This window comes from Coffea arabica, chromosome 9e, assembly GCF_036785885.1.
Source record: "Coffea arabica cultivar ET-39 chromosome 9e, Coffea Arabica ET-39 HiFi, whole genome shotgun sequence".
Taxonomy (NCBI): domain Eukaryota; kingdom Viridiplantae; phylum Streptophyta; class Magnoliopsida; order Gentianales; family Rubiaceae; genus Coffea; species Coffea arabica.
The window spans coordinates 40,601,112-40,618,097 of record NC_092327.1 but is presented as its reverse complement, the minus strand read 5'-3'; the positions used below and the strand labels follow the sequence as shown (position 1 = coordinate 40,618,097).

Below are 16,986 nucleotides of genomic sequence, written 5' to 3'. Positions count from 1 at the left end.
AAAATGTTTTCGAAAGTGTGCTACTGTTTTGGGATGTTCCAACATGGCAATGCAATACTAGCTAGTAGCAATATTGGTATTTGATGATTAACTTGCACAGTAAACCTGAAAGTGTGGAATTTAACTACCCATGCAAGCAATTAATATGCTGCAGGAACATATAATATGCCCCCACATCCAACATTTCATGATCTAAAGGCCTGTATTTCATCTTTTTACATCATTGTTTGGTCGTATTGCATTCCGCAGTAAGACGACAATGACACTGTATGTATTTGTGTTGCCGTTAATATAAATTGATCCACCGCTTCCTGCAGGGGAAAGAAAGAAAAACAAAAATCTCATGGTAGAGACCTGTAGCACGAGTTCAGTGAGAGCACACTATTGATAGTTGATACACCAACAGGAAGCAGATGCGTAGAGAACACAGTCGAGAATTTGTTGTTGAAAGGTTGGGTTGGGTATGAATTAGGCAAGGGATGTGAAGGAGCCAGTGAGACCAATAAATACTGCAGTACTGAAGGATGAAATTAATAATGGTGGTGTACTTTCAATATTCATTCATGTGTCCTTCACCTTTTGCTTGAAGGCTTGTCTGGATGATGATCATATGATAATAAAATGTGAAATGCCTGTTGCCTCGGTTTCTACTTGTGAAAGACAAGCAGTAGTCAAAACTGGGAATGCCAAAAGCTTACCACCACATGAACTGATCGTGATCAAACGAAATCTTGGGGTCGGACTATCATTGCAGCTCGTACTACTAGTATTCCAATTCCAGTACTACAAACAAACTGATTCTGGTCGAATAATTGAAAGGGTGAAAAATTTTGAGGAGGGTTATAGAAACGTTATCGTTACGATAAAAAAAAAAAAAGAAAAAATGTTGAGGAGGATAGGAGAAGGGAGATATGTCCCCTCACCCAACATTAGAGTATGTAGTTTGGGGGATGACTCGCGAATGGACAATCACAGTCCCATCGATCGGGTGGTTGGGGCGGATTCGCCTCCCCTCACCTTCCCTCCTTCTTTGGTTCAATACTGCCTCCTTCTTTGTTTGTACTAGAAGACAAAGAAGAGAGGATTGAGGTGGGCTCAGTGCAAGTATATATGTGCATGCGGCATCAGCACATCCTCATCTTCTTCCAGTTCCAGGACGTCCCAACATTAACGTCCAAGCCAATTAATCCCACTCCCCACCGCCCTCCATCTGCTAATTCCTCCCTTGAGCACTTTTTTGTTTTCCCCTACTGCATTTAATGTTTTAAAAATAGTTAAAAATATTGTCTTGAATTATTATGGGACGGTGTCATCGACCTTTGGAGTTCCTTTTCTAAACTTATGTGGTCCTTGATTGAATCATTCAGCAATCAGATTCAGAAATTGCTGATGAGGGCATGATCTCGCGGAAGACTAGCTCCTCGAGCAAATTATAAACCACAGGATGAGCCCGTTGATGCAGGATTGCATTGCAGCAACCTACTGCTACTGCTACTGGGGTTGACCCCAATAATACTCAACAAAAGTGAGGCTGTTGCCATGCAGAATATGCAACAGCGTTGCTGCTGGGGTCGTCAAGCAAATTAATAAGCCCGTTGAATTTATGAAAACTTTGAGTCGTGGGGCCTTTTGTACGTTGGAATGGATAATACAGTATCGAAAATGATTTTGTGATAGAGCACGACACACGACTTAATTATCATGTTTCCTTTTCCTTATCTTAACCATCGCAGGATTGAAGATGCATGGTGGCCTCCAGCATCCAGGGATAAAAGTATACTACTCCAGCGTATAATGCTCCTTTACCTGAATCACTCACGACTCCCATTTATATATGTATGTGTGAGTGTGTAATATGATACATGGATCTCCATTCTTCAGTCAGCTGAGGCCAAAGCATGCACTAATTAATGTCCGACTAATCGTCTATTAGTACTAGTTTAGTTCACGCTGTGCTGTGCTGTATTAAAAATGGCGGCCCCTGAATTACATTCTACGTTTCTGAGCTTTTACAGCAGCTCTGTTACAGATGCAATGAGTATTTCCCGTCTTTGCTCTAGATGAGCACTTTCAAGCCAATTTATATGTATCCCTTTCTAATAGTACAGTACTTTTACATTCGTGACGCATGCCTATGTTGAATCCCAAATATAAGAGAAAGTAGGCAACCATATCCTTTCGAATTTGATTTTGATTAAGGGTTATTATCACGTTATCTCCTTAAAGTTTAGTACTACTATCAATTTTTTCTTTAACATTATTTTTTAGTCATTTTACCCCCAGAATTAATGGTCAAACTTAGCAGAGTTTGTTAATTCAAGTAAACAGACATCTTTAGCTCTTAAAATTATCATTATTTCTTTATCCCCATAAACTATAGCCTTATTATCAATTTACCCTTAGAGTTATGTTTTAGACAATTTATTCCACCGTTAAATCAATTTAGCAAGTTAAAAAATTTTAGAAGAAAGTACCCTCCTCTTAGTATAATAAAAATAATAAAAAATTTGGAATGACTCTTCTCTTTTTTAGCATAAAAAAAAAGAGTCAGAGCATTAATTTCTTTCTTCTTGACAATCTTATTAAATATTGAAAAACATAGAAAGGTCGAGAGGGGGAGAGATAGAGAAAGAGAGAGTCTTATTTGTATTTTTTTTTTAAAAAAGTACAAATAAGAAAGAATTCAATATTTTTATTATTTTAAAATTACTTTACTTTTCTATTTATTACCTAATTCCAATGCTACTCCCGACAACATTAAAGTAATACAATAATATTAGGTTCTTCCTTATTTTCTTTCTTTTCAAAATCTAATTTTTGTCTCCTACTCTCCTATCTCCTTTTCTTTTCCTAGCATTAATAAGTGTGAAAAAGAAATTTGAGAAAATTCTTTTATTTTTATGTTTTTGGAACTCTTAGAGTGAAAAAAATGAAGAAAAACCATTCCAAATTTTTATTTTTAATTATATATAAAAATGTTAAATACATTAAATTTTTTTTGAATATACTGGTTAGGTTAACAATGGAGTAAAACACCTAGTAAATAATGTTATAGAGTAAAATGATTGTATCACTATAATTTAAAGGAATAAAGTGATAATAACAATGTAGTAATGCTATAAAATAAAAGGGTAATTTTGTCCAAAATTTGTTAATATGCCGAATTGAATTACCTATTGGCATAAAATGACTAAAAGAATAGCGTTAGGGAATAAATTGATAATAATAATATAATTTAACGGGGTAAAGTGATAATAATCCTACTTAAAAATGATAATTTTTATGCTGTAGTAGTGTGAATTTTTATTTATTTTTTTGTTTAACCATCAGTCCTAATTATACGTACACACATGTTCAAATTAGGAAAAAAAATAAAAATCATGTGTAGCTGTTCTATCACTAATGCAAACGAGATCATGCATTATACATCAAAGCTTACAAATGTATAAAAAATATTTTACTACAATATTACTAGCATAGGAAACATTAATTGTTTCTAATTGGTTCCATGTATTGAAGTTGAAGATTCTAATCGAAAAAAAAAAGAAGAATGAGTGATAGTAAAAATAAAACCTTCCCAATTGTAAACACACATGACGTACGCCGTGATGCATATTGTGAACTTGCAAAATTTTGAATTCTTTCGGCCCCAACAGTCCAATGTAGGATTTGTTATTACGGTCGGACGAATATTTATGACTTTTCCTCTTTCAGTAGTCAGAAGAGATATTACGACGTAAGCTCATACGAACAAATCTTCAAATTTCAATCCAAAACGTGTTTGGGTAGAACCCTGCCACGGGGAGACCACAATATGAATCTAATTGTGGGTCCCTTAAAAATTATTTTTTTTTGATGAAACGTTTAGATGGATTCGATTCCAATCATCACCACGAGTCAGAACATGCCTTCAAAATCATAGATTCCTTACAGAAGTTCTTACAAATCACTCACCAACACAGCCTTCATATAGACACAGCACAATTCCAACACACATCATTTGTGAGGATACAACTTATCATTACCAACTTGTGTTGTCATTGCTTCTCTAACCATTTCAATGCATCTCAATTTTTGAGTTCAGTTGTGGAATCTTAGACTAATGATAGACAACTCATTTTGGAAAAACAATTGGGAGGGATGGGGATCTTCCACGTAGTTAGTTAGTTAGTTAATTTGTGATTGGATTAATTAATCTTGGCCCATCAATTTTCAGTCTTTGAATACGGATTTGGTGATGTTGAAGTTGCTTGTGGCTTGGATACACTTCATCATGCTGTTGCTGTTGGTCCGTTCAAAATTATTATTATTTTTTGGGTAATGAAAAGTTTGGATAGATTCGATTCCGATCATCACCACGAGTCAGAACGTGTCTTTGGAATCACAAATTCCTTACAGAAATTCTTATAAATCGTCAATTAACACAGCCCTCACACGGACAGTACAATTCAAACACACGATTCTTTGTGAGGATGTCGCCCGTCATTGCTGACTCGTGTTGACAAAACTATTGGGAGGGATGGGGATCTTCCATGTAGTTAGTTAGTCAGTTAATTTGTGATTCGATTAATTAATCTCGGCCCATCAATATTCAGTTCTCGAATACGGATTTAGTGACGTTGAAGTTGCTTGTGGCTTGGATACACTTCATCATGCTGTTGGCGACTACATATACCGTACTTTTTGGTAAATGACAATAGTCCATCAAAAAGAGAAAATATCTTGGACCGGCTGAGCTGTATTATAAAAAAAAAAAAAAATGCCCGTCAAAATTGAATCCTACACTCCATAGACCTTGGACTTTTTTTTTATTATTTTTATTTTTTGATAATTATAGACCTTGGACTTCGATAAAGTCAAGTCCCCAATATTTTTGTTTGTTCATTTCGTTTTTCTTTGGTAAAATTTGGCAAGAATAGTTAATGCAACGTCACCTCTAACATAAAAAGTTGAACTAAAGAAATATTCACCTGAACAATATTGAGGTTTGGCCAAGTTTAGGGGTGTTCACGAATCAAGCCGCTCGCGATCGGGCCAAGACCAAGTTCAAGGTAACTTTGTGTAGTTATGTTCAGTTATTTGTTTAGTATATAGTCTAATTTTCAAATTTTATATTTATCAAGTCTAGTTTGAGAAGTACAACAAATAATTTACTAAAATTTTATTCAAATTAATCGATGCATTCTGATCGAGGAATTTGACGAAAAATTTTAAATCCTCTCAATTCTCTCTTGGTTGATGGGATTAATTGAGATGATGTACTATTTGAATTTATAATCACCAATCAATTATTTTAGTATTTAAATGCACTTCAATAATTGACAAATCACAAACGTAAAATATCTCCCAAGTTATCCAAACAATCTGGAGGTATATGAGACGGTTTCGAATGGGCGAAGCAAGCTGAACAATTGGGCGCACTACCTGCGTCTACTTCCAAGCCCAAGATAATGGCTGCCCGAAACCTACTTGTAGAAATATGAAAATTTACTACTACAAAACTTCACTAACACAGCCCATTAGGCCATTACTAACATTTTCTATTGTGCAATTTATTAGGATAGCCACTAAACTTTCAGAATCATCGAGTTTTAATCATTTAATTATTAAAAAAATAGTTTTAATTATGGCTATTAAACTACTACTTCATGTATCTCAAGCACATGATCATTTTTTTCTTTTCAAAGCTGGTTTTCCAAATATTACGTTAGCCAAAAGAATTAAAATGATGCAAAAGGGGAATTCTCGTTCTAAAAAATTTGTAAAAGTATTCACGAAACTAAACATCATGTTGTTTTATCTTCTAATGGTGTTGAGTTGAGAGGTTGGGAGTACATGAGTAGTCATCTTGATCGAGTTCGATACGACTCACCCAAGATATAATCGGAACGGAGGGAATCGGTATAATACTAATTTTCGAATTCTAAATAATTCTATATATATAGCGACTCACTCGATATTGATCGATTTGAATATGTGATGCATGAAATTGGATATTCAGGCAATTAGGTATTTTCTAGTTGGCCGAGGCCCAAGGAGCAGAACCTAACTAGAGCCATATTGATCCGCTTAACCCGATCCTTCTGTTTTTCCCGGGCCAGCGACGTCGTCCCGTCTTCTCAGTCCCCCTGTCTGTTCTCTAGTTGTTCGCTGCAGATTTCTCGATTAACTTGTTTTCAAGTTTTAACTATAACTAGGGTTCTAGTTCCGAATTCATGTGGAAATAAAATCAGGGGGAAAAAAAAAAGAGAGAGGAAGAGAAATGGCATTTTGGAGGCGAGTCAGGCGATCTCAAATCGATACCAAATTGTGGAACCAATTCTCAAGGTCCTACCTTCAGATTCACAGTCCTATTTCAGCCAATCGTACCAAGATTTCAGTTTTGCACTCTCCGAGCTCACCTGGCCACACACCTCAACTCGACTTGCCTACCAATGTCAGATGCTTCGCTGCTCCGGTTCAGGTGACTACTCGTCTCTGAATTTTGTTTGAATAAGAATCTACTTTGACAATTTAGTTGATGGAGCAATGTCTGGGCAATTGCAGTTCATGAAAAAGAAGGAAGAGAAGCACGCCGACGGGCCGAGATTGAATGAGCAAGTCACCGCCGATGTTATTCGACTCGTCACTGACGAAGGTGACAGCAACTAGATACACCCAAAACAAATTTGTGCTCACTTTCTGAATTTTGACATGTCCTGCATTATTCACTTTAGCATCGAAATTTGTTCCAGTTCGAATGGTAATATGGAGGAAATTATACGTTGTGTCTTCTTGTCTGTTTACATGGCACCATGGTGCTTCTGCATTTAGTTACCCCTGACGAGGATCATCTCTTGTCTTCTTAATCATTCTATTTCTATTTGCCTTTCAATAACTCAGTTGTTGATTTTTGAAGACTAGAATTTAGGGGTCCCAGGGAAAAAAAAAGGGGAAGAAGAAGCTGGCTACAGGCTTTAAAAGCTGAGGCTCGATCTGTTAAACATTATCCATGTTAGGGAAGTTTCATAGGCTTGACCAAAATTTCAAGCAAGACCTAAACCTCCGCGTTAGATGTGTTTTGGCATGGCTTTGTTTTGATTGGTTTCTATGGATTCTAAGGAAGAGGCCTCATTTTAAATTGATTTTCATTTTGTGGGTGAGTCTGCTCTAATCGTTTACTTAAACTCGTTTATATTCATAGGCCACTCTGTTGTATCAAGGTATGAAGCACTAAAGCGTGCGAGGAGTTTGGAGCTTGATTTGGTGGAGGTAAATCTTTTTCACCTCAATCTTGATATTTGTTGTTACGACATGTTGTCTTGATATTTGTTGTTACGACATGTTGTGGCCTTCCTATACATCAGAGCATGTGGCAGCTTGTTAATAACCAAGCAGATACTGCTAATGTAGAGCGGGGGCCATAAGGTTAGTTTAGTCTGAGGAATATTGAGCTAAACCTTTGGAATTTGAGAGATAGTTTATTTATTTGGTAGGAAAGGGAGTTCCTTGCACTGACCAAAAAAAAAAAGATAACCAGAACAACAAATTCGAGCTTAAGTGCTTGATTTTACAAAAGGGGGCAAACAGGATGCCCTATAATCATTCTCAACTAATTTCGAAATGGCTGCAGGCTGCTCATTGAAAACCTTGAGTCCTTATTCTTCAGCTTCTGCACCCATTTTTGCCAAAGGATCTGCGCGGCAGTTTGCTTCTCTGAATACATGCTTAACAGTGGTTGTGAGGAAGGTTCTCATGATAGTCCTGCAGTCATTAATAATAGGATAGTAAGAACAAGAATCACAATTATCTTTAGAGATCTTTTGAACTAGCACACTAGCATCCAGCTCAATATGAATATGCTGTATGCTAAGGGATTTTGCCAGCAGAAGCCCATTCCAGATTTCTACTAAAGCCACTTATCCATTCCCTAAATGATTTCGTATGATTCGTCCTGGCCCTACTGGCCCGGGGTTACCAAATGAAGCTCCATCACTGTTTAGTTTGAATGCATGAGGTGGGCGTGGTTCCCAAGCAACCAAGACAAGGTCCTTGTATCTGGTGGTTTTCCTGCTCAAAGGACCTATGCTTAGGAATTCTGTTGCTCTAACAATTGTAGCTATGTACAAGTTTATTTGGGGGGGGGGGGATTGAGGTTTGAAGATAGTCCTGTTTCTATCCTTCCAAAGCATCCAGCAGCCAAATTCTGCCATGGTTCCCCAGGGAATCCCATAATAGGGTGAATGGTCTGGCATACAGCATACTTTCTTTAGCCAAGAGCATAAATTCTGACCAGCAAAGGACAAAAGTTCCAAGGGACAGCAAGTCTTTTCCATAAGATTTTGGCCTTAGGACAGAAAATCAGATTATGGTAGGTGTCCTCTCTGTTGTGATCACACAGTGGGCAGCATTCTTCCTGGACAATGGATTTTTCGAGTAGATTGCTTTTTGTTGGGAGTTTATCTTGGCATGCAATCCATAAGAAATGTCTTACTCGATTGCTAGCTATCACTTTCCATATCCAGTCCCTTTCTGAACTATCATCAGCAGTGTTATTCAAGCAAATTAATTCAACTGCTGTCTTAAGACTGAACTGACCACTTGGGGTAAATTGCCACTTCAAGGAATCTTCTGCAGGAGAGGTGGTCTGTCTAGGAATGGTCTTGATAACCATAATTACAAGCTCTGGTAGTATGACAGAAATTTTGTTGAGGTTCGAAGAATCTCTCTCTCCAAATATCTGAGCGACCACCATAGTGTCTTCCCCTTCAGTGACAGGGCCGGAAATGAGATGTCAGAGAGGTCCTAGTCCCGTCCAATCATCAAGCCATATTCTCACAGTATTGCCATTCTTAATTGTCCAATTTTTTCCTCTATTATAGAGATCAACACCTAGCTTCAAAACACTTTTTGTTAATTGACCCCTGTTTCTCATTCAGGGTGAGTTTTCTCTGGTGGTTAGAACAGTCTTCCTTGACATACTTGTGGTTCAAAATCTGAGCTGAAGGTTGGTCCTTTTGACGTCTTAATCTCCAGCAGAGGCCAGCCATAGCAGCCTTATTCACATCAGCAGTCTTGCGAATTCCTAGTCCGCCTTGACAGAGAGGGGTAGCTACAGCATCCCATTTAACTAAATGAAGCTTTTTCTTATCTGTGGTGGAGCCCCATAGGAAGTCTTTTTGTATCTTGTCAATAGTATCACAAGTGGACTTAGGTAAAGGAGCACAATGTGCATAAAAGGAAGACATGGCAGAAGAAACTTGTTGAATGATAGCTTTTCTTCCAGCAAAGGAAATAAGATTTGCCTTCCAGCCAGCTAGCTTTTGTCTAATTTTGTCTACCAGGAAAGCATGATTTTGTGGAGAGATTCTGGTATGGGAAAGAGGCATTCCTAGGTATTTCTCTAGATCATCTGTGCTGTGCACGCCTAAGAAAGAAGAGATTTTGGTCGGGTTGGAAGGATCAGTGTTTTTGGAGAAGAAGACTTTTGATTTCTCAAGGCTGATGGTGAGACCAGAGCGCAGACAAAAATTATCCAAAATGGATTTGACCTCAGAGATAGAAGAGTTACGACAGCTAGACAAAAGGATTATATCATCTGCAAACATACAATGGGAAATAGCAAGCCCCCCCCCCCCCTCACCCACCCACCTATTGTTAAAGCTTCCCAACTGCCCTGTTGGACTGCCTGCTCAATACTGAAAGAAAGGTACTCCATACGTAAAAGAAAGATATATGGGGAAATAGGGTCCCCCTGTCTGATACCTCTTGAGGGAAGAATCCAATTTAGTAGGAGTGCCATCAATGAGGATGGCCACTCTGCAGGAGGAAATGCACTTCATTATAACAGAGCATAAGGTAGGAGGGAAGTCAAAGTGATGCAGGGCTTTGATAAAACACCACTCCAACTTATCATAAGCCTTTTCCAGATCAATTTTCAAAGCACAGAAGGCATTCCTGCATTTCTTTTTGTTTAAGCAGTGTGTGGCTTCTTGGACAATAAAAATGTTATCTGAGCCTCTTCTGCCAGGTATGAATCTGGTTTAGGTAGGAGAAATAATGGAATCCATGAGAGGCCTGATTCTGTTGACTAGAAGTTTGGATAACACCTTGTAAGGGGTGTTGCAAAGGCTGATGGGCCTGTACTGTTGGATATTCTCCAGATCACTGATCTTAGGAATAAGGCAAATATAGGTTTCATTGGCTCCCTCAGGCAAATTGGAGGAAACAAAAGATTCTTTGACTAGCTTATAAATAGAGCCCTTGATTTCAGTCCAGAAAGATTGAAAGAAAGCAGGAGGTAAGCAGAAAGATTGAAAGATTCATGGGTTTCAGGTCCATGATGGCCTAATCTATTTCCTGAGGAGAGGGAACTCTACCCAGTTGCAATTTTGTACTAGCATCTTGAATTCTCCTCATGACAGGAAACCCATCGGGTTCCCTAAAGGAACAAACCATATCTGTAGAAAAGAGCTTCTGGTAGTAGAGACAGATATGGTCCCTAAGCTGACTGTGATCAGTAATCCAATTTCCAGCAAGGGTTCTGAGTGTGTGAATACGGTTCCTTTTTCTCCTTTGAATAGTAGCAGCTTGGAGAAATTTTGTGTTTAAATCATTCCAGATCACTTGGTTAAGTCTAGACTTCATACACCAGAGCTCCTTTTCTTGGATAAGGATCAAATTATACTCACTCAGAGGTTGGGCTTCAAGGTCAACAAGGTGATGGGAGATGTCGTTCTGCTGCCTCTGTTGGATGCTCCAGATTCTGGCCAGCAGAATCCTTTTTTCCTTGAAGATATTTTTAAAAGTGGTTTTACTCCAAATTTGGACAGAGTCAGTAAACTTAACAATAGAAAGCATCAAGCTATTATTATCACCCCAAGATTGTTGAACTACCTCTTTTAAGGAAGGTTCAGCCAACCAAAATTTTTCAAATCTAAAAATTTTCATACGTCTAACAGGAAGGAAGAGATTGACTAAAATCAGGCAGTGGTCCTATCTAGTTCTAGGTAAATGAATAACCGAGTCTGGGAACAGGGAGTTCCAGTAAGGATTGCAGAACACTATCTATTCTCTCAAGAATCAAACCCTTATTAAAACGTTTATTAAGCCAAGAAAATCTAGGGCCAGAGTAGCCCATGTCTAGCAAATTACAAAAGTCCAGACAGCTTTGAAAGACTGTAGCATGATTTTGATTGATGGGGTTGTCCCTAACTTATCCAAATTGGATAACTTTTCATTAAAATCTCCCAGACACAACTAGGGAAGGGAGTTCTGGGAGGCTACATGTTTTAGATTCTCCCACAGAATGACCCTATTATTATAGTTTGGGCTAGCATACACAGCTGAAAGAAACCAAGAGGGAGTATCCGAGGATACTTGCACTAGAGCATGAATTTCTTGTTCTGTTTTACTGATGATGTTGACCCGAACTTCGTTAGGATGCCATAAGAGCTAGAGACCTCCTCTCCTTCCAACTGAGTCCACAATCTTGTACCCACTAAAGGGTAGGCTCACGTACATGTTCACAGCTGCTTGTCCTCCTATCTTAGTTTCTACAACTATGACTACATCTGGGTTGTGCTTCCAGCCCCATGCACATTCCAAGTGATGATCTTCATTTGGCTAAACTTCCTGATCAGATTGAACCCTGGCACATGCATCGCCTGTCTATGTATTCGTCTCCCTATATTCCACATTCTGGCCACTCTCCTCTGCCTTCCTGGGTCTCGATGTTCCTCCAGAAGTGGCCAAGCTCTCATCACAAAGTCCATGTGGTGTCCCACCTCTTCTCTGTCTATTTTGATCCTTAGTTCTGCTCCTATTATACCGGGGGCAGGGAAAATGAACCTCCCGGCTGCTTCTCGCCAGTCTATACCCAAGGTTAAAGGGAAGAGAGAAAGAGACTCTCCTACCCATCTTCTTCGTGGGTGATAGTTTGACCCCAATTGTGTCGTGATAAGGCATGGCGTTGCCTTCTCCAATTGCTGATTGGCAGTCTTCCACTCCATCTCTTCTGCCTTCTACCCTCTGCAGCAGATTTGGATCCTCCTGCACTTGTCCATTCTTGTTGAACGGATCCAGATCCTCCATGATGTCCAAGCAAGTGCTGGTTGCCCAGAGATGCAACATCCCCAGAATGTCTCGAGTTTACTTCTCTGGGGTTTGTCCTGAGTCCACACAGAGCCCTTTCCCGTAGATAGTTGGGAGCCCACAGATCCTGAGAGATAGTTTATACATCAAGTAAAATTGGTTATGTGCCTGTCTGTACCTTTGTCTCAAAAAGGATATAGAGCTTTGCCTTCGATAGGCTAATGTTAGCAGTTTGTTTAATTAAAGGCACTAGTTTCTAAATGAGGTTCATTAAATATGTAATTGAATCAAGGCCTACCCTAGGTCTGTTGCTTTTGAACACTACAAGCTCCTAAAAAAGCAATATCCTTCTTAGTTTCTCAGGTCCATAAGCATATGGTTTAATTAGTCCTTTCTTCTTGTGGGTTTGCATATGTGTGTGAGAGAGAGAGGGAGAGAGAGAGAGACATATGGCTCTTAATCTAATCTATGTTCTTGTTTTTTTTCCCCCCTTTGGCTGGGGGATGGGGTGCTTCTTCAGGTTCAACGAAATGCCAAGCCTCCTGTGTGCAAACTTATGGACTACTACAAAGAAAAATATAAACAAGAGTTAAAGGAAAAAGAACGCTCCAAACAAAGGGTACGATACCTTTTTACTTGCACCTTTGCCTTTTTCAAGGGGTTGAATTGAATCATTTCACTGATTAACTCGACATTTTTGTCCTTTATTGAGGATTTTACTGCAGCTATCTTTTTATTGTTTGTGGATCTCATTTTTTTGCTCGTGTTTAGGTTCCTAATGATAGTAGCGTGATTTATATTTGAAATGCACTGTAGTCATGTGGATTTTACTGCAGCACGATCCTAAGTAGTTTACCAAGATTACTGTTTCATACAACTTCCTAGTTTATTGCTTTATTTGACACAGTTCTTGTGCATTTGGGCCTATATGGTTGATATTGCATAGAGATATGTGATGAGAAGTCAAAACATGCTTATGCATGCATGTGAATTATGAAGTTACATAGTTTTCCTGCTTGGATATTTCAGACATGTCGGTTCACTAATTCTTGTAGTATGTGAGATTATGAATTAATGATATAGTGCCTTTTCTCTTCTTTTTAATCTGGGGCCAAGTTTAATCTTTTTGGTCTATTTAACACAGTCTAAAGTTAGTTTACGCAACGGAGGCTGCAAAGAAGTTCGATTTGCTGCTAAAATTGTAAGTGTTTTATTCCTTGCCTTTCTGGACACCAGTAAGTCTTATTGCAGTTGATATTTTTACCATTGTTTTGGTTTAGTGCTTGTGGGAGCCCTCAATCTATCAATAATTCTTGTCCACTTGTTGTGAAATTTTATCTGAAAAAATTTATAGGGCCTATTTTATATCTGTTGTTGCATACAAAGTGTCCCCTTTTAGTCGTCAAAACTGTATCTGGTGATTGCTGCATGATTGTATATGTCTATTGCCTTTTCAGACTACGTTTCTTTTTCAGAGTTATTTCAGCAAAATCAACAAGACAGTGGCTTGAGTTCTGATGCTTAATTTGGATCCCACGGATACTATGACAGTATTTTTTTACCCCCTTTTCTTTTCCCTTTCCAGACACCCAATGACTTACAAATTAAAGCGGACATGGCAAAGAGACTAATGGAGAGCGGCTATCGTGTCAAGGTATTGTCCTTCTTCCTTGTTATAGTTTAGAGCTAATGGTTTTCCCTGGAATGAGCTAACGGAGTATTTTATCAAGCCTATACTAACGGAGCGATCGCATCATCAAGTGTCAGAATACCTGATTGTTATTGGAAATTGTGCTAGTTTTATATATAAACTTGGAAATAAGACTGAATCATTAGTTTCGTTCTGACACTTTGACACTTGCAAATTGCCCATTTGCTTAAAATCTTCTTTTCTACTGGAATTGGTTTATATTTCAATTGGAAAATATTTTTCATGTTTCCTTTTTTTGACCAGTGTGTAGCTATTGGTAATGTGGATAAGGGTGAGGACTCTGCAACATTGTTTTCTCGATTCTCTGCTTTGGTAAGTATACTTCGTAATTTCGTGGCTCTGCACAAACCTCTTTTACTTTTTGATTTTGGCAATAACACTTTGATATTTAGATTGAAGATATATCTGTTGTTGAAACTGATACCCGAGTGGAGGAAAAGGATCAGGCACATGTTATTATGAGGCATGTTAAGTATGGTCCATTAAAAAAAGGCTCATTAAAGAGAGCATCTATGGACAAGAAAGCAGCAAGTGCTAGTGTTCAAGAGGTGGAAGGTGATGATGACGTTCTTTCTGAAGAAAGAGATGATGTTGAGCAAAAGGAAATATCTGGCTGGACAACAGCTAATGCAGATGATGATTTTGATGAACTTTTTGACCTCAACGACAATGCAGATGGGGTTTCTAAGAGTTCAAGGAGTGAGAAATTCTCAATTGCACGTGAACCATCGAGCTCATCAGAAGGTGGTTCTTCACATTATCCACGACCTGGTGGGAGAGACACATTGCAGTCAGGACCCCAGTTTCCTGATAGGGTAAGGCAACCACCATTGAATATGAATGCATCGCCCCAAAGAAGAAAAACTGAAGGTGTCAATCATGCGTATCCTGCATCTACAAACTCCAGGAACCACGGACAAAATTTTGCTCCAAATAATCCTGATCCCCAGGGCCCAAGTTATGGTGTCTTCAGAGCTCGACAAGGCAATGACGCTCATGGGAAACAGAATGCACCAGCAGAAGTTAATAGATACAAGCAGAGGAATGCACCTGATAGCAGGAGGAATTCCAGCCCTCCAAGGGCGGCCGGGCATCAGAATGGACCCATGTCTAACTTCAAATTTGGCAGGGAGCAAGCTGTTAATAGGGACGAGCAAGGTAGATGGGGTGTATTTAGTGGGGAAAGCACAAACGTTATACCAAACAGGACTTTTGATGGCCAAGCTAAGGTGCAAAGATAAAAGCCTCGTGGATCACTTGGTATTTGAAACACTAGTATTCGTATTGAGAATTCATACAGCAATGGTTTTTCCCTGAGAAGTCATACAGGAATATATTTATTCATCAGGCCTGGTTTCTGTTCAGCAGCTCTCGAGAAATTTCCGGTTGTGTGCTGGAAATTTGTTCATCCTTCTCGCAAGGGAGAAATAACACGTTCATGTGTTTGCTCTGCAACATTCCTCGTCTGAAAGGAATGTATTAGCATTTTACTGACAGGTGAAGCAAGCAATCAGAAGGTCCATCTGGTCCCAATTTCCTCTTTTGTTGGCTTCCAAAAAATGACCACAATGGGTGTGCAAAATAGCTCAATAACTTAAATTAATGGTTTAAAACAGCAAAGGAAGCGCGAAAACTATACTAAGGGGGCGTTTGGTAAGAGGGTATCGGATTCGGGGAATGGAATGAACCCCATAAATGGTGTTTGGTTCACTGGAATGGGAATTGAAATCTTGGAATGATTTCTAAAAATTTGGTGTTTCTCCATTCTCAAGTATTTTGGTGGGTTTTGTCCGATTCCCAAGTTTGATTCCAAGAAACAAATCCAATTACATATTATAATTATACAATGATATAATTAATATTTATATATATTATATATTATAATATATACATATATATAATATATTATAATTATAATATTAGTACATTATATAAATATATATTATAATTATTTAGTTAAATATAATTATATTTATATAATATATATTATAAATTTATTAATATTATATAATAATATATTTATAATATATATGTATATCTATAAATGTATATTATATGTGCATATAATTAAAATAAATACATGTATATAATATTAATAAATTATATAATTATATTTATATTTATTATTTTAAATATAATAATATATAATAACTATATCTAATTAATATGCATTATATTTATATAAAATATTAGTACAATTAATATTTATATATTATATAATTATAATTATATATTTATATTATAACTTTCATATAATTATAATTAATTATATTTAATATTTAATTTAATTAGTTACAAACTTATAATAATGATATTATTATATTATATAATTATTTAGTTAAATATAATTATACTTATATAATATATATTATAAATTTATTAATATTATATAATAATATATTTATAATATATATGTATATTTATAAATGTATATTATATGTGCGTATAATTATAATATATACATGTATGTAATATTAATAAATTATATTATTATTATTATTATTATTATTTTAAATATAATAATATATAATAACAACTATATTTAATATGTAATATATATTACATTTATATAAAATATTTGTATAATTAATATTTGTATATATTATATAATTATAATTGTATATTTATATTATAACATTTGTATATTTATATTTAATTATATATTTAATATTTAATTTAATTAGTTACAAACTTATAATAATAATAATATTAGTTATATATATTATATAATGTATATTAATTTGTGTAATATAATTAATATTATCAATTATACTAATAATTATACATGTTTACTAATAGAAATTATTAATCAGTTAGACTAAATTTACTAATACATTTATACTAATATATTTAATTAGTAAAAATTTCTTATATCTCATTTACAAAGAGCCAATAACTATCATTTACAATGTGATTTATAATATATTTATTATATTCCATTCCGAAAGAGTCGACGAACCAAACATCAACTATAGTAATGATACACATTCCAGGTACTTGAACCAAACAAATGTATTGGAATGAATGACCTCATTCCAAACCCAAGATATCCGATTCCAAATCCGAATCCAATTCCGATGTGCGAATCAAACGCCACCTAAGTGTTTAAAACTCCGATAAAGAAGACTGCTCGCTAAGCAGGTAGAGTAAACCCAGAACCATTAACCCAATTACCCAACACCCAAGTTGGAACGCCTCCATTT

General features: G+C 36.7%; 1 protein-coding gene across 1 annotated transcript; it reads left to right on the top strand.

Annotated features, from left to right (window-relative positions):
* Nucleotides 1-5,974: 5,974 nt before the first annotated feature.
* On the top strand, nucleotides 5,975-15,147 carry LOC113710414 (translation initiation factor IF3-1, mitochondrial). Its single transcript, XM_027233411.2, has 8 exons — nucleotides 5,975-6,463; nucleotides 6,547-6,637; nucleotides 7,184-7,251; nucleotides 12,593-12,691; nucleotides 13,217-13,273; nucleotides 13,658-13,726; nucleotides 14,027-14,095; nucleotides 14,176-15,147. Exons 1-8 carry the CDS (start codon nucleotides 6,263-6,265, stop codon nucleotides 15,022-15,024), a joined length of 1,503 nt encoding a protein of 500 aa, XP_027089212.2. The 5' UTR covers nucleotides 5,975-6,262; the 3' UTR covers nucleotides 15,025-15,147.
* The last annotated feature ends 1,839 nt before the right edge of the window (nucleotides 15,148-16,986 follow it).

Excerpts from the sequence above, each read along its gene's own strand:
- LOC113710414 (XM_027233411.2), top strand. The coding sequence starts at position 6,263 with ATGGCATTTTGGAGGCGAGTCAGGCGATCTCAAATCGATACCAAATTG. Across the intron at positions 13,727-14,026 it reads AGAGCGGCTATCGTGTCAAG|TGTGTAGCTATTGGTAATGT; the intron begins GTATTGTCCTTC and ends TTTTTTGACCAG. Across the intron at positions 14,096-14,175 it reads TTTCTCGATTCTCTGCTTTG|ATTGAAGATATATCTGTTGT; the intron begins GTAAGTATACTT and ends TTTGATATTTAG.